Source organism: Beauveria bassiana (genome assembly GCF_000280675.1).
Source record: "Beauveria bassiana ARSEF 2860 unplaced genomic scaffold BBA_S00001, whole genome shotgun sequence".
NCBI classification, from domain to species: Eukaryota; Fungi; Ascomycota; class Sordariomycetes; order Hypocreales; family Cordycipitaceae; genus Beauveria; species Beauveria bassiana.
Genome location: NW_007930836.1, coordinates 417,623 through 438,733, shown reverse-complemented (window position 1 = coordinate 438,733; position 21,111 = coordinate 417,623). Strand labels below are relative to the sequence as shown.

Sequence of the window (21,111 nt, the reverse complement as noted above, 5' to 3'; positions counted from 1 at the left end):
TTGATATGCCCATAACCGGCCTGTTTCACTACTGCCTTGTCTAGCTGCGACGGCCGCCGACAACGATGGCACGGGGCGGTTTCCAGATATGAATAGGAAGAAACTGTATTTTGTATTTTCGGTTTCACAGCTGGTAGAATCAGAATTACTCATGCCATCCCATCACTTAGCGTGCAACGTCGAAGCTAGCTGCCACCATTCAGCAGGCAAGACTGTGGCGGGCTTGCCTACCCGTCGAAAACTCACTAAAAGAATGAGCGTGTCGCTATGCCGAAACTGCCATCTTGCACGGTCATTTATTGAGTAAACCCACATTCAATTTGAGTTTCTCATGATATTATAAAGGTATTGAAATAACCGGACTGGTGTGAAGTTTTATGACTATCAAAACTGATTTGTCTGGCGAAGCGTTCTCAGCTTCGCCGGCTGAAAAGTCGGAAAGGTCATAGTATTAAGAGCCAAATTGAAGACAATTACACTAAGGTTGGGGTTTGAGTCCCTTGTACATCGAGGTACTTGTCCGCAACTTCTTTTTTATGGAATTTTTGTGCTACGTTTTAATTTTTCTTTCGCACCAGGACTTCCTCCTCAGACGATCGTGGAATCAGTCAAGCACAACCACATTTGCAGTCATTTTGTGTACTCCGCACGTAAGATATGTATCTCGAATACTTACACCGTGACATACCTTGGCCCATAAATACTGCACATCGCTGTTAACATGATATTGACTTTGGTGCTTTGGAGTGGCCGCCAAGATACCTTGATCGCTTCTCGGAGCTAATTTTGTTCCTTTTTGAGCCTTTCCTGGTAGAAAAAGCCTTGTCTTGCGTTTGCGTAAAGTGCCAAACTGGTTTTTGACTGAACATAGGTGACCTGTAGTTGAAGTTTGCTTGTAACAAGAAGGTTAGTCGCAACGATCGGTAGCGAATTGTGCACCTGTGTCTTTCAGGATGTACCATTGTACTTGGCACATACCTACCTAGGTAGGGGGCAGACAAACAGAAAAACACATGTTACTGATGAAGTAAAGATCTAGATGCCTTGGGAACTACAAAAGAAATAAATTATGTCATGCATTTTCTATCTTTTACTCTTTCAACTGCTGTATCATCTAGCAATGGGTGTTTGAACGTGCAGCGAGGTTGAGCTCACTGTTGGCGCAAAAGTACCTATACACACTAAATAGCAGTAAAGATACTTTCCGGCCATATGCCATACCCACCTGAAAATTACAAACTGCCATCACTTGAAATTTCCCAGGCCGAGAAACCTTGAGGCAACCTCATCACATTCACGGAAATGGCGCCAATTGCCGAACCCAGGGCCGAATTGGCTCCGCTGCCCAAGGCAGACGGCTCAGCAACATACTCATACAGCGGCTACACCGTGACTGGCGCCGTCAACGGACCGATCGAGGCCCAACGGCGCGATGAGAATCCGTTTGAGGCTCTCATCGACGTCAACGTCCGCCCTGCGGCGGGTGTGGGAGGTAAGCAGCCCGATACGAATGCCTTGGTTGGAATACTGATTCTACTTGTTTGAATTCTCAGAAAGCTGACGAGGGCATCTGGCGGGATACAGGCACGGCGGAGAGACTGCTCGAGTCGATTCTGCAGCGAGCGCTCCGGCAGCTCATCCCCATCAGAAACTTTCCGCGCTCCATGATTCAAATAACGCTGCAAGTCACGGAGACGCCCGAAAACGCTTACGCAAACACCAAAGTGGTTCAGGCCCAGCTGGTACGTCGGCGGAACCCCTGTCCCACGCTCTACGATTTTCTTCCTCTTGCTAACTCGTTCCCTCCCGCGGCGTAAACAGAACCTCGCCATCATCCCCGCGTTGCTGCACGCCGCCATTCTCAGCCTGCTCACGGCGGCTATTCCTCTCAAGACGATTGCTACGGCCGTCACGCTCGCTGTGCCCAGCGACCACGGAGACGGCAGCAGCAGCAGCAGCAGCAGCAGCAGCAGCAGCAACATCGTCGTGGACCCCAGCGCGCGCGAGGCCGACACGGCCCGCTCGCTGCACGTCCTGGGCTACACGGCGGACAACGAGCTGCTGCTGGCGGAGAGCCAGGGCGCCTTTAACGTGGACGAGTGGGAGGCGGTGCTGCAGACGGGCCAGCAGGCGTGCTGCCGGGCGGTGCGGCAGGAGCTCGGGGAGGACACGGCCATGGCGGACGGCGGGCTCGAGGCGCCGAGCATTCGAGCCTTTGTGCGGTCGGTGATGGAGACCAAGATTGCTGAGGATTTCGCTTGGAAGTGAAAGAAGGGGGGGAAAGATCGGAATTGGAAATTGCAAAGGAGAAGGACGGGAGGACTGGGCAAGTCATTGAAAGAAGAGGCTTGCTTCATGAAGTTTATGCAATGATGCATGTTAAAGCTTCAAATGCCGGGAAAAAAAAGAAAGGAATCACTGGTGTAGAGGCGTTGGTATCATTTCTTGTTAGTTTGATATTTCTTGCTAGTCATTTGGGGATATAGCGGCCATGTGGGTGAAACGTCGTCAGATATAGCAATAACTCATGGCAATAATAACAATGCTGGCTGAGCAAGCCTCGTCCTATTTGCCTCTTTTACCCCCCCCCCCCCCTCCTTTCCTTGTCTTGCTTATTCCCATTCGGCAATCCGCTTTTGCAGAGGTTTTTTTTTTCTCTCCCTCGGTCTGATCTAATTCGCCGAACATGAAGAGATGTTGTGGGCGTTTGAGTCGCAGACTGCGGGCGTTTCGAGTCCTGTCACTGACGCGCCCACAACGGAGGAGGGCGTTTCACCTCGCCGTCAGGGCGACCGCGCGCCGCGGCCGAGGAGATCACGCGGCCTTGGCGATGAGGGAATGTCGAAAAGGAATTTTGGTAGAGTTGAGGGGTATATGGTATTCGAAGAGGACGGAGATTTTACCTGCAGGTTTTTTTTTTTTTTGTCTGCATGCAATGAGCCGAGGTCAGTATTTAGAAGGGCCGCATGGAGTAGTGAACAAGTCCGTATAAGCTTAGGTAGGTACTAATCACCACAATAATAACAGCAAGGCAACGGGAGTCAGGGTCTCGCAGATTAATGGTTCAAGGCGAAATTCGAATCCGATGGAGTTCAAAAGGGGTCATTGGATATTAACAGGATCGCAGTTATATCTCAGTCCGACAAAGCCAAGCCGTCTTGGCCGTGTTAGCAATGACAAGGTCAACCGTCTTAGCAGTTGACAACTTGTCAAGAGGTACCTACCTACCTAGGTACAGCACACCCACTGTAGGTAGGTGGTAGTTACCTACCTACCTACCTATTCACTGTTATTAGTCTATTATGAACCCCCTGGCCTGGGGGCCTGGCTGCGCACAGCGGGGCGGGTCAGCCCTTTTTACATATTGCAAACAGCTTCATCAACCCAGACCAAAAAGACCGAGGGCCATGAAGAAGCCAAGGAAAAAAGTTTCATCCCTTGGCCCAAAGCAGAACAGATGACTTGTTACAGAACCGCCCGCCCGCTGCCTCGCTGCCTCGCTGCCTCGCTGCCGTCCACGTCAGGCGGAGGTTGCCGCCACTGGCAACAAGGCGGTATCCTCATTACCATGGGCTCTTTGTCACAGGCCGTGTAAGAGCTTCTTTGATCTGTGCCATCTGATGTTGGCGCCAAACGTCCTCCCCCGTCCCCCTCTCCTCTCCTCCCTAGATCCTGGTTCAGCGCTGTCTCTATCGGTCTTGTTCTGGCGACAAGGCAAAAAAAAAAAAAAAACACGGCAATTGCTCCATCTTTATTCATTCACAGGCGTCTCAGGTCCCTATAATAGCGTAGAGAGAAGGGGGGGGTCGATTTAGTCGCCTTGCTTGCTCTCGCGCGCGCGACAGAGAGCGTTTGTATGAGAAAGGCAAAAAAAAAAGCTTTTGCCAAATACGACCCTTTGTTTCCGTCGACGGAAACCGACAAAACGCAATGCAAGGCGTTTTGTGTCGGAAAATGAGGAAGAAGGAAAAAAAAAGGGATTGGAAAGCCTTATTATTATTATTATTATTATTACTGGTTTAGGCAAGCAAAGCAAGAAAAACAAAAGGTTCAAGGTTCATATGCAGATGTCTGCCCACCACCCATCATGACGAATAGTGTTCCCTTTCTTTGTCGTCGATCTATCCTGTTTGCTTAGACCCGACCGAGTTTGTCGCCCACAAGATCTGTGCTGTTGCGCGTCACGTCATGCCAGAGTTGATCTCTGTGTAGCTTTCGCTTTCCTTTTTGTTTGATTCTGCCCTGGTCTTTTCACTGTTAATAATCTCTTCGTTTCTCTTGTCCTGTTTGTGCATCATTATTACTCATTCGCTGGTCGAGGGCATTTTACACAACTCGCTGTCTTTGGCAACGGCTCAGCGACTGTACTTTGTCTTCATTCTTCATTCGCACAGTCTGTTCGCTTTTGTCCTTGGTAAGTATACAAACCGGGATCCAGGCGCAAGGCTAATCAAGACTAGCATCAAGCCTTTCGTCTAGACTCATTAATCACCGCCGCCATCTCGAGGTGTTTACCAATACTTTTGTCAATTTTTCTTTCCAAGCATACAACTCTTATAATTCCTTGGACAAACAACAAGAAAATCCCAGCTATATTTAAAGGCACCTTGCAGCCAGTCAGTCACACAAACGACGACTCAAGTTCCGCCCGGAAAGATTATCCCGCACCCGTTCCGAGTCTGACTGGGCTGTTCCCACCAGTCACTGTACGAATCAGCAAGGGTAAGCATGGCTGCAATTCAATCGTCTTCCAAACTTCTTTTAATTTAGACTAACAACAAAGTGATAGGCTGACGGCTTGCCAAGTCATTTCGTTCGCCAATCGAGGCTTACGCTACCAAAGTCCGACGGTCCAGCAACACAGACACCTTCCTTCACTCCCATGGACCCCGGAGTTTAATCACATTTCATATCCGCCGCTATTTTTAGTTTTACGAGAAAACAAGAAAAAAACAATGGTTCATCCACTCGCGTCACCAGCCTCTCTGGGCAAAACAACCCAGGGCTCGCCCACCACGGCTCTCCACCCAGCACTGCAGGACCTCTGGCCCGCGACGGAAGGCGGCACCACAGCCACCAGTGCCATCTTGGACCGCCGGCCCAAAACCTCGTCTGCTCACCATCCCTCCTTCATCAACACGTCCAGAGCCCCGGGATATGAACAACGGACCTACAAGACGCCCCTGTCCGCAGTGCCAGCTTTAGGAGGAGGTGCCGCCGCCGCCGCTACGACTGAAACAGCCGCTCTTACACCGTCGTCATCTCCAACGTGGGGCGGCCCATCAACCACCTCCGTCTCCTCCGTCGCCGCCGCCGCCGCTGCCGCCATTTCCGAATCCCAAGCAGGCCTCGACGCTGAGCTCTCCCCCGGCAGCAGCGCCTTTCCGCCTCGCAATAGCAGAAATATTGCTACCGACGAGCAGCTACCTAGCACCCGCTTCGCCCCCGCGCCTCTTATGCTCCGCCAGCCGCAGGCGGCCACCGAGGACGTCTCGGCGATTGGCACCACCCCCAGCCGCAAGCCCGAGGCCCTCTCCCTCGACAGCATGCTCTCTCCGTCGTCATCGTCTTCGTCTTCTGCAGCCGCCGGCATGTACGGCACGCTGCCAAATCCGCCCCTCTCGGCCGCTTCGCTCAAGCTCGCCGACGCGCTGCACAACCTGGCGCGGCGGCGGCGGCGCTCCTCGGCAGCGACGACCACGACCACTGCCACGGCGCTCGCGGCCCTCAAGTCGCCGTGCTTCTACCATCAGCGTTTTGACGACGCTGTCGACATTGACAAGGTGCTCGAGGAGATCAAGAATGACTCGTCCATGTCGCACTCGCGCCTCGTGCAGACAGCCACGTCAGTCCGCGAAGTCTCCAAGCAGCTGCAGCGGCGGCCTGTCAAGCGCGCTGTGCGCACCGTCATGATTGTGACCAAGGCCCGAGACAACCAGCTCGTCCACCTAACGCGCGAGCTCGCCGCCTGGCTGCTGCGCACACCGCGTTACGGCGCCCGCACCGGCGTCACCGTCTATGTCGACGCCAAGCTACGCGGCTCCCGCCGCTTCGACGCCCCCTCGCTCGTCGCCGAGAACCCAGCCTTTGCCGACACGCTGCGATACTGGACCCCGGACCTCTGCTGGAGCCAGCCCGAAATGTTTGACCTCGTCCTGACGCTCGGCGGCGACGGCACAGTGCTCTTCACCTCGTGGCTCTTTCAGCGCATCGTGCCCCCGGTGCTCTCCTTTTCACTCGGCAGCCTCGGCTTCATGACGACCTTTGAGTTTGAAAAGTACCGCCAGCACCTCGACCGCATCATGGGCGACGACGGGATGAAGATTAATCTGCGCATGCGCTTCACCTGCACCGTGTGGCGGCACGGAGCGTTGAACGCCGCCGCCGGCGAGGGCGAGCAGTTTGAGGTGCTCAACGAGCTCGTCATTGACCGTGGGCCCTCGCCCTACGTCTCCAATCTCGAGCTCTACGGCGACAACGAACTGCTGACCGTCGTGCAGGCCGACGGCTGCATCTTCTCCACGCCCACGGGCTCCACGGCCTACTCGCTGTCCGCCGGCGGCTCGCTCGTGCACCCCGATATACCCGCCATCCTGCTGACGCCCATCTGCCCGCACACGCTGTCCTTTCGCCCCATGGTGCTCTCCGACACCATGGCCCTGCGCGTCGCCGTCCCACGCGGCTCCCGCGCCACCGCGTACTGCGCCTTTGACGGCAAGGGCCGCGTCGAGCTGCGTCAGGGCGACCACGTCACCATCACCGCCTCCCAGTACCCGTTTCCCACCGTCACCCGCACCGACACAGAGTGGTTCGACAGCGTCAGCCGCACTCTCCGCTGGAACACGCGCGCCGCTGCCCAAAAGCCCTTTGAGGACGGTGACTGCGCCGCCGCCGAGGACGAGGACGAGGCCTGGGACATTGACACGGATAGCGCGTACTATGCGAGCGAAGAGGGCAGTGTCAGCACGAGTCCCATTCGCAGACAGATGAGCATGCTTGGTCTGTGAAACTGGCAATCTCAGAAACTTTTATTAGAAGGCATATTCGAATGATCAAGTTGGCGCAAAGAACATGTTGGCATGAAACGACACTGAAAGACTTTTATACATTTTGCATGGGCTGTCAACGTTTTCTCATTACAGGCGTTTTTTTTTCCCTTTAGATAGAGGGCAGCTGGATACAGCGGTTATATATATATATTGACTGTTCCTGGTGAACATTACTAAATCATGAATATACTGGTCAGCCAGGTTTCTTTTTGGTCTCGGAAATATGTCACGAACCTGTGCTTCTTGTAGAACCTGATTGTATCATTTCTCTTGGCAGCTCTGTATTTACTTTTCCTCTTTTCATCCTTTTTTATAGACATTTTCTATAGACAGAATTGGTCATTGCCGTAGAACAGAAGAATTTGCCTCATGTTCTCACCTCACCTAATTCTACGTTGACAAGTTTATTTTGGCATGCGCACAAATTTGTGCTGCTTCTCGCAGTAGCCATTAACCATCCAAAGCACACAGTGTCCCTCCAGTATGACACAAGTCCAGGGCATCTCGCACACCACTCTCGCCTTTAGCTAGCCAAGACCTCGTTAAATACAAGACAAATAACTACGCGAATCACATTCATTCGCAGACTGCGTGACCCATGTTTGTCCCCGTGGACAAGTTCAAGCAACATCGTGCGGCCAGCTCAACCACGTTCCCTACGCAAGACTATTTTTATAGAACATAACTAGTAATATATATATACACATAAAATGCACGACATGAAAACAACATGCACCCAGTTTACATCAATAGATCAAAGTGCCCAAACGCACAAGTTTATTGTTCCCCTTCTTGTGCGTCCGCAAAAGACTCAAATACTTTTTTTTTTCTCTCTCAACATGGCGCCAAAAATCTGTTCAAGATGAATAAAAGTACACTGCTGTCCTCGTGATAAAAGAAAAGGAAGAAAAAGTTGTAAATGCATCTCTAAAACACAAAACCATGTGTCATGTACGCCAAAACAAAACAAAAGGGACGTTGCTGTTTCCATTCCACAGACCAAAAATGAAAAGGAAATATGAGCACACCCCGAAACAAAGAACCAAAGTCAAAAAAAAAAAAACAAATTGTCCAACACGTGCAAAATATCAAGACAAGTATATCCATCGTCTCGAATCAAGCCATGTTAAAACTCGACGTCTGCACCAGCAAAGCTGTCAATCCGTGAGAGAAAAAATGTTGCCGTTTCGAAAAACACCACCAAATGTCGCTTTGATAACAAGAAACAATGCTAAACCCACGCCTTTGAAAGCCGAATTCGATTGTTAACATTTTGAAAGAAATTTCGTTCCTTCGTATCCTGTAGCAAGCGAGCTCCCTTCCCCAAAAGTTCTTGTCAACCAGTGACTTTTGCGTTTCCATCAAGCTTTGACCCGTCATCATAATTCGAGTATTGATTCATGTGGGCGAGCTATCGTCATCTCCAGGCACCTTGGCTCAGAGACAGCAGGCCGGCCACGCAGTCCATATCTGGCTTCTTGCTGGGGCTCACGTCGCCGCGCATAAACTTTTCGACATCCGCGTCTCGCGAGACACGCGTCGCCTCATCCTCGAATATGTCAACGCTAGCCTTCATGCCGCGGGGTCGCGATGACGGGCCCGTGTTGACGCGGCTGCCCAGCTTGCCCGGGCTGCGGCTCTGCAGGATGCTGCGGCCCACGCGCCGCGGGTTTTTGGGCTTGGTTGACGCGGGCGGCGGCGGCACGGGGCGGCGGGAACCCACATCGGCAGCGTTGCCGTCCTCGTCAGGGCTCCAGTTTTCCTTGTCTGAGTCGGTCGGCGACGCCAACAAGCTGACTTTGACTTTGCCATTGTTCTTGCTGAACGGCTCGTCGTTCTCCTTACCCGTGTGCTCCAGACGGGCAACGCTCGAAATGGTGCGGCTGAACTTGGCCTTTTTGGCAAAGTGGCCATCGCGTGGCGTCGTCACGGGGGTGTTGCGTTTTGAGTTGCTTGATTGCAGCACGCCGCTCGTGGAGCGGAGGAGACTAATGGCCGCCACGGCGGACCCGTTGGATTCGTGCTCGGCGTGCGTCGTCAACTCATCGCGGGTTTCTGCATCAGCGCACGACTGCCAAGCCTGCACATCTCGCGAGCGACCACGGGCAAGACGCGGTGGCAGAAAGCTAGTCAGCGTGGAGATGGGAGGAAGTGTTACGGCAGGCAACGCGCTGTAGCTTCGCTTCAGGCCGCGCGGACGAGAAGAAAAGTCGGGCTCAGAAGAGTATTTCTGTGGAGAGGGACGCGTCGGAGAAGACGCGCTGTCAACGAGCTCAGCTTTGCCTTCCAATGACAAAGATAGTCGCACGTTGGTTTGGCTCTGCCGTTGGCTAGCATTGTGAGTCGTGTCAGAGATGCAAGACGACGGGACGAAATGTCTGGGGTGCATTGATTAGTACAAGCATTCACGCATTGTGTATAGCGTATACTTGCCTCGGAGAATCATCAGCGTCACGAGTTTGGCCAGCAGGAGTGGAAAACGAGCTGCCAATGTTCCATCTGTTGGCAAGATAGCCTACAGAGCCTGAAAACGAGTAGGTAACCGAAGACGGTCCGTCTTGGCTGCTCTCAGAGGATGGGATGTCCCGGTTTTGAGGCGTCGTCTCTGGCAATTGAGGATTGGCCGGAGCGGAGGCTCTGGGAGTCGCAGTAAGCAATGGTGCAGTGGGTGGGATCGGTTGAGAAGAAGTTTGTGGCGGCGAGACGGTAAGAGGGTCCGCGGGCGCGTGTGCGGGCAAAGTGACGGGTACTTGAACATTAGAGGCGGCGGAAGCAACGGCCATGGGATCAGTCGAGACGCCATGCAGGCCATTGAATCGAAGAGCGGCCAGTTCAGAGGGCGAAAGTGGACGCGACTTTCGTCTGTCGTTTTGGCGACGGTTCTGGAACCAAATCTACCAAAACATGTCAGCAATTGTTATGGCGGTGTAATTCTTGGACGACTGTATGATTTGGTGATTGTGGAGAGAATTATGATTAATCCATACTTGAACTTCCTTTTCGTTGAGGGAAACGCGGTTCACAATATCGAGACGCGCTTGCTTGTCGGGTTTGGGATTGGCCTTGTAGGCCTCTTCGAGAACCATCTTGTCCTTGGCACTTAATCGAGTAAGAACGCGTGTTAGTGTTTACGCAAGAGGTAATCATGGTGTAGACAAGGGTCAATGGTCATGATGGGAAGTGGACATACGCGGTACGCTTCCGCTTTCCTTTGGGGTGCTTTTCCATAACGGCCTCCGAGTCAAACGAGTCGTTGGCGGCGGCGGGCGGCATATCCTGGGAGAGAATGGAGGAGTCATGTCGGGAAGGCGAGGTGGTGTCTATTTGAGATTCCGAGACGGCAAAGGAATAGTCTGGGGGCGAGTTGGACATGGCGGGGGATCGAGCTCGAGGACGAGGTGGAAGAAGCGGTGCGGCTCGTGGGGATCAGGTCGAAATGGGTTGCTATAGGGCACCAGGCATTACTTGAGGCGAATTGGGGATGCACGGGGAGGGCGTCACACTGCACGAGATCGAGGTGAGGAAAGATGGAGAAGAGGTAATAGAAAAGACGACAAGAATCAGGTAGAGGAATAGGAAGAGAAGTCAGCTCAGATATCGAGTAGGAAAGAAACAAGAGAAGCATGGACGAGGTTCGAGGGTCCCACAAGACGTGTAGCAGCAGTGGGTCATTGGACGTGGACGTGGACGTGAGGAGGGTGTGGGAGGGAGTGGGCGTGGGCGTGAGGCGTAGAAGAGGAATGGGAATTTGGTCGTAAATTATTCGAATTTACGGGTACTTTTTATTAACTATGAATTGGTTACTTGGAGAATAAAAAGCGAATAATTCTCTTCAAGTTGTTGGTCAATGGTAATACACGGCTACCTGCCTGCCTCGGTATCTGCCTACCTACACCCGCCTCTACAGCTCTACAGCTCTATTATGGTACAGCTCTACGGTCTTTACAGGGCGTGTCGAGTCGTGTTTGGGCGTGTCTGCAGCGCCCAACCACCTGAAGCCCGCTATTGGACAATGGACCCAAGATATCTCAAAGCAAAGGACCGTGATGACCACCGAAAAACCCATACAATGCTAATCCGTACTTGGAATTAAATACCTAGATACCAACCTAAACCCTTTGTGAAATCTACCCGCGTGCCGCGTCAGTGGGCCTTTTGCCCCAGACACCGCTCGCGGTGCCCTGTCAGCTTGTCAACGGCAGTGGCCAGTGGCCTATTCTGTCGCTTGGTTTGATAGGCTCAATAATAATATAGACTCATAAATCGGAAAACATGTCAACACGCGTTGCATATTATAATAAATACAATGCCTTCCGTACCTCGTAAACAGACTCATTTATTTTTCTGCAACCACTCAACCACTATACATGGACTCTGCACGTCTAAAGTCGTCTTTTCCTTGTTTATTTCTTATATTAATTATGTTCCCTTGCCCACTTCTTCCACACGTAAAATATTGCCCTCTTCTTCAACGCGCCACATCCACAGCAACCACGCTAGACATGCATACCGTGTCGTGCAGCAGTCAAGACTCAACAAGCAAATGTTTACTTTACCTGCCGTCTCCGTCCGTCTGCCGTCTGCCGTCTACCGTCTGCCGTCTACTACCATTCAAGTTTCGGGTGGCCGATAGCTATCCAATATGAGATCGATCCGAGTCGGTCTATGCCGTCTACACTGCTAATCCACAGCTACGCACTCTGGCCTCTGCCCGCTAACTTCGATCCAGGTCTGCGAGGCTTATGTACGTGTCTGTATCCCTAATCGTATCTGTAGTTAGCATGTACTCCGTATTCTTTAAATATACTAATCTGCATGTCTGCGTTACCATTCGATGATACTCACAACCCACTCCCATACTTGCACACTCTATCACTTGTAGACAGAAAGCCGCCGACATGTCTCATGGCTCGAAGATCCGATCAAATCGCCGTCTAATTATAAAAACTTAGCATAGTCTCTTGTTGCGTCGCCAGAATTGACCACCACCGACCCCGCCTCTCAACTCCGCCTCCCTCCGTCTCAAGTGCCGACTTTTGAAACAGCACGTCTCTGCTCAGTCATTCCACGACAATGTTCGCTTCTCGCGTCTACCGGAGAAACAAGCCCACGACGAGGCGAATAAGGAAAAGCCCGCCATTAAGGTCATTCGGCAAACCTTTTCTGTAAACCATGCACGCAACGTGGGATATCGTCGAGTCAAGCCCCGACGCCTGGGCCGTCTTGGCTTACACTCGCTTGTTCTTCGACGAGGCCCTAAAATACCACCACAAAATGATGGACATAAGCCAAGATGCGCCCATTGATTGAGATTATAAGTTTTTTTTTTCAAGCCACCAAGATTTGAGTTCCGTGGCGTCGTAAGTCTTCCTCGCGGCGCTCGCTTTCAGAAAAAAAAATTAACATGTTTTAATATATATATTCAACACTCACGTACAAAACTGCCACGAAACACCAATATCTAAGTCTCTGCCGTCACTCACCCCTTATTACATCAATTCTTGCTCCTCGGCATCGACAATGAAGATTACCGCTCTTCTCGCTCTCCTTGCCTCGGTCTCGGCCGCTCCCATCTCTCTGGGCGACGACCCTGTCCGCACAACTGCCAACGAGTTTGTCGAAGGCGGTTGCGCCGACATGATTTTCTTCTACGCCCGCGGCTCCACGCAAGATGGCAACATGGTGACCATCTTTCCCTCTTGCTTTTCCCTCTCGCAGCATACAAAAGCAAAAGAAAAGAACAAGACTAACCCCCAGCTAGGGAGAATCGCCCGGTCCCAAACTCGCCAGCCTGCTCGAGGCAAAGTACGGCGCGGACAAGGTCGCCGTCCAGGGTCTCGACTACAAGGCCGACCTGATGGAAAACTTTACAGAAAACGGCACCGACGACGCTGCCATTGCCGCTCTGCAAGCACACCTCGTTGGCGCGACCAGCAAGTGCCCGACTGCCAAGATCGTCGTCGCCGGCTATAGTCAGGGCGCCGCAGTCATTCACGCCGCCTTCAAGACGCTGCCCGCCGAAGCGCTTGCCCGCGTCAACGCCGTTGTGACGTTTGGCGACACCCAGTACGTTGAAACCCGTTGCTGAATTCGATACCCCGGAGACTGTTGCTAATGAACCATGTGTGAAATAATAGAAGCAAGAAGAATGCAGACAAGATTCCCAACTATCCTGCCAAGCATAGCCTCTTTATCTGCAACAAAGGCGACACTATTTGCGAACAGGGCAAGCTCGAGTACGACGAATCACACTCAGACTATGACAGACGCGCCGCCGAGGCCGCCGACTTTGTCTTCAAAATGCTCGCCGAGGCTTGAACGAGAACCTCGCACCCATTATCAAGTCTTTTTTTTGGGGGGCGTATGTGGTGGTTACTTTGCTGTTCTTTATTGGTCTCTTGACATATTTCTTCGCGCGAGATGTGCCTACACGTTAGTACGGGTATGCAATCCGCGATTGCCTTCCATGTCATCATCTGCCCTTCATAACGAATAGCGGACCCAAGCAGATAGAATGAAGGATAGTTATGATTCAAAGTTAATTAATAAAAATAAAAACATCCGAGACCCCAGCCTCGCTTTGACTGATTTTACCTCTAATTGGACAAGGCATTGTGGAGGCGCGGGCAGGGGTGAGCTCACCGATTTCTCTAATTGATACTAATTTACGGATTAGATATGTACTTAAATCAGTTAAAGAAGAAAAAAACATAGAGCGCCCCCGCAATCGACACGCGAGACGCGTTCGTCGTCCGTTGCTGAGCAATTCAGCCATCTCTTATTGTTTTCTATTCCCTATACCCCGGTCCTTTTTATTTGTTTTACTAATTTTCTTTTGCCGCGAGGGCGTGCCGTTATGAATCGTCTCAGCTGCATGGGGGATGGTGGCCCATGTCAACGTCAACCTCTTTGTTTCCCTCAGTACGGAGGTCGTTTCCAAAAGTCGTGTCTGCCGCGATACTAGAAGCCGAGATTTGACAATGATCTTTAGTTACAAGCTCTCATCAAGATAAGTTGTAGTATCAAGATAAATTTGCTGTGGCCAGGTAAACAGGCCTGTTGTGTGATGGCTTCAGTACTTCCACCCATTGAGAAAGACGATAACATGGTTGGTAGGCTGCTGAACAGACGCGAGTCGGGCCGCAAAACGGCATACATTGTAATGTCTTGTGTGATTGATCCAAATAACCGGGTTCAAGGCACTGTCAATTCAATTGTTGCCTGCTGATAGTTTTGCCTGCCCGAAATAACCTTGACACCAGTAGCGAGCTTGTTACCTACATCTGCCAGCTAGGCATCGTGCAACTTGCCGCCAGCGCTAGATGATGAATGAAAGGATGGGCATTTTGGTCAAAAGACCTATCCCACGAGTCGAGCAACTAATTCTGATTGAAAAGGGAAAATACACAAGGATAGAGAAGGTTTTCATTATCCTTCCCTCCAGAGGCCTTCGGTCCGACGGCTTTACTTTCAAGTACCACCAGAATTAACAATGTAGAATGAAACTTGACAAATCCATTTTATAACAATCGGCTTTATAGTTCACCCTTGACCAATACATGGGCAACTAATGGAACCTAGAATTATCCTTATGCCCAAGCCATTGTAATTCCCGGCTAGCGCTGGTTGGACCCCTCTTGCGGGACACAAGCTGGCGGGCAGCTGAGCCGGGCTCTACAACGAAGTAATTTGTAAATGAAGATGCACAGCTGGAGTGCAGGAAATTGTAATTGTGTAATTGTTAGTGCAAAACAAGTCTTTCCTTGCAGCTTTTGAATTGACACTTTCTGGCCCACATACAGCGCCGCTAAAGTTGATCGGCCACCTACGTCTGTCTGCGCGGCACCCGAAACACAGCAAGACACAACTTTGTCAACAACATCCACCAAACGCACCTCTGCATCTTCCGTTTGCCGCCATCTTTCCCTCTGCTACAGACTGCCCGGGAACTGCGCATTGGCAACGTCACCGAGGCGTACCGCGAAGGCGTGACGGAAAATGTTTCACTGGTCATAACGCTGAGCTCTCCGTATCCTGGCGCATCCGCCCCTTTAACGACGACCCCAAGCGCCGATCTCCAACACACACCACGAAAGATCTTCTCAAAAACACGGTTTCGACAAGACGGTTCGCAGTAGACGAATCGGCGACAAGTCATGGATCAGGCAGACATCCCAGCGCTGCTGGCGCGCCTGTCGAGCGACGAGGATGCCGCGCGCAAAATGGCCGTCTTTAAGCTGCAGTCCTCCATCAACGACCCAGCGTTTGCCGACGTCTTTATATCCTCGGGCGGTCTCGTAATCTTGCGCCGCCTCATCATGGGTGCCGGCGGCAACACCTTGGCCTACTCGCTGCAGTCGCTCTCGCGCCTCCTCGAGGTTGACATGGGCTGGGATATTTTCGAGGGTCCCAGCGCGGGGGATCTCGTCGAGCGCATCGTCGAACTCATCGTCACGAACCCGCTGGTTAACATCCTTCGAGGCGCCATGTCGATCCTGGTAGCGCTCGTCAGCCATTCCCAGTTTGCCAACGAGGCCCGCGGCAACCAGGGCAGCTTTGGCTTCCGCGCCCTACGGCCCGCCATTGCTGTGTATCCGCAGTTCTTTGAGCTTGTTGTCCAGCAGCTACAGAGTGCCGACCACGCCCTCTGCGCCAACGCCCTTATGCTCACAAACGCCCTGATCCGTGACGCTCTGTCAAGTAGCAATACGCCCGAGGGCACATTCGAGGGGACCGGAGAGGAGTGGACCAAGATCATCAAGCGCCTTCACGACCTGGGTCTGGTCAAGGCCGTCTACAAGATCATGCAGAGCTCGACGCTGCAGGATCTCGCGCATCCTGTACTGGAGTTCCAGGCCCTCAGTAAGCTGTTGCTCCGCCGTTGGAGAGAGGTGGCTGTCGACGTGGAGCGACCCGAACATAGACGCGCGCTCAAGGCGCTACATCTCGCCAGCAATCCAGAAAAGAGCAACGAGGTTAATGGGCACGCGAGAGATGACTCAATGGAGGGGACGAAAAAGGAAGGCAAGCGCCGCAACCCCGACAAGTGGCGTCGGCTGGGGTTCGAATCAGAGAGCCCGGCCCAGGAATTCGAGACGAGCGGCTGTCTGGGTATGATGGACCTGGCTGACTACGTGCGCAAGTTTGAAGATAGCTACCAAAAGACACTGCTGGAGCAGGCCGTCAAGCCAGTCCGAGAACGATGTCCGATTGCGCATGCGAGCACAGCCGTCACAATGATATTATACAATCACTTTGATGTGGACAAGACAGACGTGGAAGACTCCAAGGGATATCAAAACCTAGAGGACAAGAACTACGACCAGCTTTTCCGTCCACTGCTGTTGCAGTGGTCGCGACTACACACCTCTGCGCTGCAGGCCTTCTTTCGCATCTGGAAGAGCACCGGCGCCGAGACGGACGACTTTGACAAAGTAGGCGAGCTGGTGCGTATCCTCGTGGAGCACGTGGTGGGCCAATCTTCGCGCACACGAGATGTACTCGAGGTCGAAGACGACATGGCCGAGTTTGACGTGGCGCGCCTGCGCGAGCTGCAGATGGAGCTGCTGGAGCAGTCGTTTGACGACACCTGGGGCGAGCACCTGTACCAGGTCCGCGAGACCCTGCGACAAGAGGCCCTGCAGTTTGTCAAGGAGCAACGCGTGCGATGCCTGCTGCAGGGCTCGTGGTCGATGCACCCAACGGCGACGGCGGCGGCTCCCGAGCAGGGCGGCAAGGAACAGCAGCAGTGGCGCTTCGCCAAGCTGTCACACAACCGACGCTACCTGCACTATGCCGACTTTGACAAACAGACGCCGCAAGATCCGGGCCTGAACAGCCTGACTGAGAAAATTGACCTCAACACCATCAGCTCGGTCGTGTCCAACGTCTCGACCAATAATGACCAAGCTAGCCACAGCAGCAGCTCGACATTGCAGAGCCCACGTGCCCCTGCTTCCGGATCCCCCAAGACGCCCACAACGACAACCAAGATTACTATTTACAGCTACGTGCACGCGGCAGGCGCGGCGCGCGGCGGCGACAGCAGCGAGTACCCGATCCTGGAGCTATGGCCGGTCAATCACAGCCTGGCGTCGGAGTGGCTAGACGGCTTACTGATGCTGCTGAACCAGACGCCCATCACCTCGGAGACGAGCAAGCTGGTGAATTTGGTGAGCGATTATGGGCTCAAGATTCGGCTGCTGAACGTGCGAATGGACGGGGCGCTGGAGGGGCCGCCACCGGGGGCGGGCGAGGTGCCGAGTCGGGATGGCTTGGATGAAGATTACTTTTATGAAATTTGAGTGGAATCAGAACCTGGGCGAGTTTCTTGGTTCCACTACTGTTTTTATCTCTCTTTTGCATATACCCTCTGTATATGGCGCTGATGGTTTATATCCTGTATGTATATCGAATACTGCACATGTCTTCTTGGTAAATAATATGAAGTGAAAAGGTCGCAGACGCAGCCAAGTCAAAGGGGGGTTTTTTTTTGAGGGGGCTTGATCTAGACAGCCAGTAAGAGGGCCAGCGATGGGTTGAAGCTGTCGTGCGGTAGAGGGTTAGGACTGGGCGCGCAGTCCTACGGGCAGCCATTGATTAATTCGAGTTTCTTGCGTCCACATTTGGATCATCTGCTACTGAAGGAATGAAATGTTGTATTGCATGGAAAATATACGAGGTATATTTTACAAAAGGGAAGATGATATACTGAGATGCTGTGATTGGACACCTGGGTAAGCTTATGAGATGGGCTAGAGTTGTGCGGATATTCTAGCGAAATCTGACGTGCTGTTGGGAAGGTGTTTCAACCTTTGAATCATGGGGCATGTTTTCTCGCCGAGGACAAATTAGCCAGACACAGAGAGGCTTGCATGAGTATCCGTAGCGTGGCGTGGATCTTTGTCTAGTCGCACCTTGATTGTGTGATTGTGTGCCGTCGAATCGTATCTGTGTGTCTCGGTTGACCGACTGTTCGGGGCCCGGAGTAATTATCAGTCCAGGTTCGGAACATGTGCGAGAGCCAACGCATCCCTATATTCTTCTACTTTATCAGTATACTTGGGGCCATGATTGGATCGAAGCCTAACGTTAATTCCATGCACCCGGGCCCATTTTGGGGAGGGGAAGATATCTTTGCTTGTGAAAGCAATGCTAGTTAGCTCAGAAAGCTAGGTATAAAAAAAAATGATGATGCGGCGGCCCGTTGCAAGTGTGGAGCTATCCAAACATCTGTGGCTTTTAGGCGGAGTCCGGCTTTGGGCAGGAATGGTGATTGTATTGTTTAGAACTTTGTTGTCGACTTGTACTCCGTATTATTCGATGAATTAAGTGCCAAGAAATATTGACAGAAATGTCTCGGGATCTTGTTTTGGGTATGAAGGATTTAGAATCTCGTGTTTTTCTTCCTTCAAATCGAGCAGCGATGTCTTACGGATCAGCAAGCCATGTCATGAATATTTATCCAGCCTCTGGTAGTTCTTTATATCCCCACTATTTAAGTACAGCTGCATCGCGGGTACTGGTAGATAGGTATGTACTTGGGCGCAAAGGGCGGTGACTTGCTCGGCGCAGCGTTGATGCCTGGCAAGAGCCCCATGCTCACATGTAACTCTTTTTGCCTGGTTCGGTAGACGAATGGCGACAACTCTGGTGGATTAGGAGAATGCCGATTTTTTTCTGGCGTCCGATCCATTGGGCGCGTGGTATATCGTAAGCTAAGCGTGGGTTTGATCCGGATTTGCCGTTCCGGGGGACATAATATCTCGTCGCGCTGTTTCCCCGTCTCTTGATTACTTCCTTTCCTTCTACACCCTACTTTTTCCCTATTTTTTTTTTCTTTCCCATTTGTTGGTGGAAGGGGGAAAAAGAGTAGAGTTGGGGAAGAAACGTCGACAGCCCATCACGGTACGTACCGGACGGACGTGCCAACAAGGGCTGGAGACGCGCAGTGCCAGCGCCTTGCCTGTGACGGCAATTGGCGTCTGGCGTTCGGAACGAGGCCTGTCTGCCGTATCGTTTCTGGCAAACAGCCTCGCCGACGAGCGAGATTCACGGTTCCCTGGCCGCATTGCGTTGCGTTGCGCTTTGGACTCTGTTCGCTGCTGTTGCACGCCAGCTGACTAAGGATCTGGCTGTGCGCTGGGAGGTGCTCCACGGATATCTACAGCGGGCAGAACCTGCTGAAATCCACTGGGAACCCATTGAAGTGAACCTCATTCCCGCTGTGGGTTCGCCTAAGCGTTGAATCTGGCCTGACTTGAGCCATCCACATCAAACCTTGGCGACACCTTCCCCCTGACAAGGACACTTGGACACGAACAGAAAAAAGTTTCAACAGTTTTCAAACGAAGAAAAATATTCATCCCTGCACAATCAATCTCCCGCCTCGACCAATCTAATAAACGGAAGCAACAAAAGAAAGAAAAACCCAAACTACAGCCAATTGGAGCTCCCGTCAGTTTCACTGCTTTGCCTACCAAACGCTGCATTCCTCCCTCCTCATAACTGCCTTCGCCAACGACGCATTGCATTCATTCACTTGATTCCCTCACGCAACCCACCATCTGCAGGTATGTGAATTGTGGCATAGTTCAGACAAAGACCCCTTTTTACCCTTTGCGAGAGCCGCTCGCTTCATCCTCCCTTCCACTCCCTGTGGCTTCCCGATAGGCTGGCCGCGTCTTGGTGGCGCCCTTGGGCTGCTTTCGCTGCCAGACCAAGGTCACAGAGCGAGCCAAGGACCAGCTGGCCAAGTCTGCCATTCTAGCAATAAAGGACGCTTCATTCCCAGCTCCCGTACCCCTCGTCCTTCGTGCCCCTTTCGAGCCCACGACCCGTCGCCTTATCGCAGGGGCCGAGCGGGCACTCTTTGTCTGTCTGGCCGCCACTACTCGGACGCAATGGCTAATTTTCCCTCCCACAGCATTTCTTAGCTCTTGTCAGCATCATTAAGCCTGCATCTTTGCGCCGCATCTTGACTCCCGTCCGCATCACCATGGCTCGCATCCAGATTCCCCTTGACGCCCTGACGTCGCGCCTCAACTTTGGCGAACGCTTCCAGGGCCTCCGCAACGGTCCCCTTTCCGGTCGCTTCTCAAATCTCAAGCCAATCTCCGAGTTTCTCGACTTCAAGCGTCTCTCCAAGCCCGCCAACTTTGGCGAGGCCCAGTCTCGCGTCAACTACAACCTCAGCCATTATTCCTCCAACTATGCTGTCGTCTTTTCCATGCTGAGCATCTACGCTCTCCTGACCAACTGGCTCCTTCTCTTCGACATCATCCTCGTCGTTTTCGGCATGTTTATCATCGGCCGCCTCGACGGCCGCGATCTCGAAATCGGCACCTTTCGTGCCACATCCTCGCAGCTCTACACGGGTCTGCTCATCGTCGCCATTCCATTGGGTCTGATTGCCTCGCCCTTCTCGACCCTTATGTGGCTCATTGGCGCATCTGGCGTGGCCATTCTCGGCCACGCTTCTTTCATGGATAAGCCCATCGATGAGGCTTTTTCCGGGGAGGCGGTCTAGGTGGTCGGCCGCAAGCTCCCAAATTTGCGCCCCAATGGGGAAGACCATCGAGGCGCGGGCGGAGGAAGACGGACGGCGATGCTGGTCTGTATGATTTTATGTTTGGTGATGGAAGGGTGGAAGAGGTCAACTCGGACGACGAGAGTGATGGCCATGGAGTGGGTTTGTCTGCGCGCCGCCAAACCCGCTTCGTTAGCGATTCTTTGCAATTCACGGGCACCGACTTGGGTGACCGCTCCGCCGGCGTCGTGCGTCGCGGACACCACTTCCTAGCTTCCAATGACGATTCCGAGGCGACGTCTGACAACAGTGAGAGCGATGATGATGACGAGACAGAGGGCAGCTACAGCGGAAGTTCCCAGCAACCCTCTAGTGCTCAAGAGGAGGCGCTCGTTCAGTCAGCCCTCAAACGCATCAGCCGCGCCCAAGCCCATGGTCGTGCTGATGTCAAGCTCAATAAGAATGAGCTGGCTGCGCTTGAGCGCCGACGCAAGCGCATGCAAGAGGAGGCTGAACGAGCCGAAAGGGAGCGCG

At 52.6% G+C, this 21,111-nt stretch overlaps 6 protein-coding genes across 6 annotated transcripts; 5 read left to right on the top strand and 1 right to left on the bottom strand.

The window, feature by feature from the left end:
* Positions 1-1,302: 1,302 nt before the first annotated feature.
* Positions 1,303-2,268, top strand: BBA_00150 (exosome complex subunit Rrp46; the record flags this gene model as incomplete). The annotated part of the gene is made up of 3 exons (XM_008595247.1): positions 1,303-1,492; positions 1,558-1,742; positions 1,822-2,268. 3 exons carry the CDS (start codon positions 1,303-1,305, stop codon positions 2,266-2,268), a joined length of 822 nt encoding a protein of 273 aa, XP_008593469.1.
* A 2,687-nt stretch (positions 2,269-4,955) lies between these two features.
* Positions 4,956-7,007, top strand: BBA_00149 (ATP-NAD kinase; the record flags this gene model as incomplete). Its single annotated transcript, XM_008595246.1, has 1 exon — positions 4,956-7,007. One exon carries the CDS (start codon positions 4,956-4,958, stop codon positions 7,005-7,007), a length of 2,052 nt encoding a protein of 683 aa, XP_008593468.1.
* A 1,459-nt stretch (positions 7,008-8,466) lies between these two features.
* Positions 8,467-10,421, bottom strand: BBA_00148 (homeobox domain-containing protein; the record flags this gene model as incomplete). The annotated part of the gene is made up of 4 exons (XM_008595245.1): positions 8,467-9,379; positions 9,459-9,943; positions 10,037-10,148; positions 10,240-10,421. The coding sequence occupies 4 exons, from the start codon at positions 10,419-10,421 to the stop codon at positions 8,467-8,469; spliced, it is 1,692 nt and encodes a 563-aa protein (XP_008593467.1).
* Positions 10,422-12,569: 2,148 nt separating this feature from the next.
* On the top strand, positions 12,570-13,367 carry BBA_00147 (cutinase-2 protein; the record flags this gene model as incomplete). The annotated part of the gene is made up of 3 exons (XM_008595244.1): positions 12,570-12,731; positions 12,811-13,115; positions 13,187-13,367. 3 exons carry the CDS (start codon positions 12,570-12,572, stop codon positions 13,365-13,367), a joined length of 648 nt encoding a protein of 215 aa, XP_008593466.1.
* Positions 13,368-15,205: 1,838 nt separating this feature from the next.
* BBA_00146 (ELMO/CED-12 family protein) lies at positions 15,206-17,353 on the top strand (the record flags this gene model as incomplete). The annotated part of the gene is made up of 1 exon (XM_008595243.1): positions 15,206-17,353. One exon carries the CDS (start codon positions 15,206-15,208, stop codon positions 17,351-17,353), a length of 2,148 nt encoding a protein of 715 aa, XP_008593465.1.
* Positions 17,354-20,046: 2,693 nt separating this feature from the next.
* Positions 20,047-20,577, top strand: BBA_00145 (prenylated Rab acceptor 1; the record flags this gene model as incomplete). Its single annotated transcript, XM_008595242.1, has 1 exon — positions 20,047-20,577. One exon carries the CDS (start codon positions 20,047-20,049, stop codon positions 20,575-20,577), a length of 531 nt encoding a protein of 176 aa, XP_008593464.1.
* Positions 20,578-21,111: the final 534 nt, after the last annotated feature.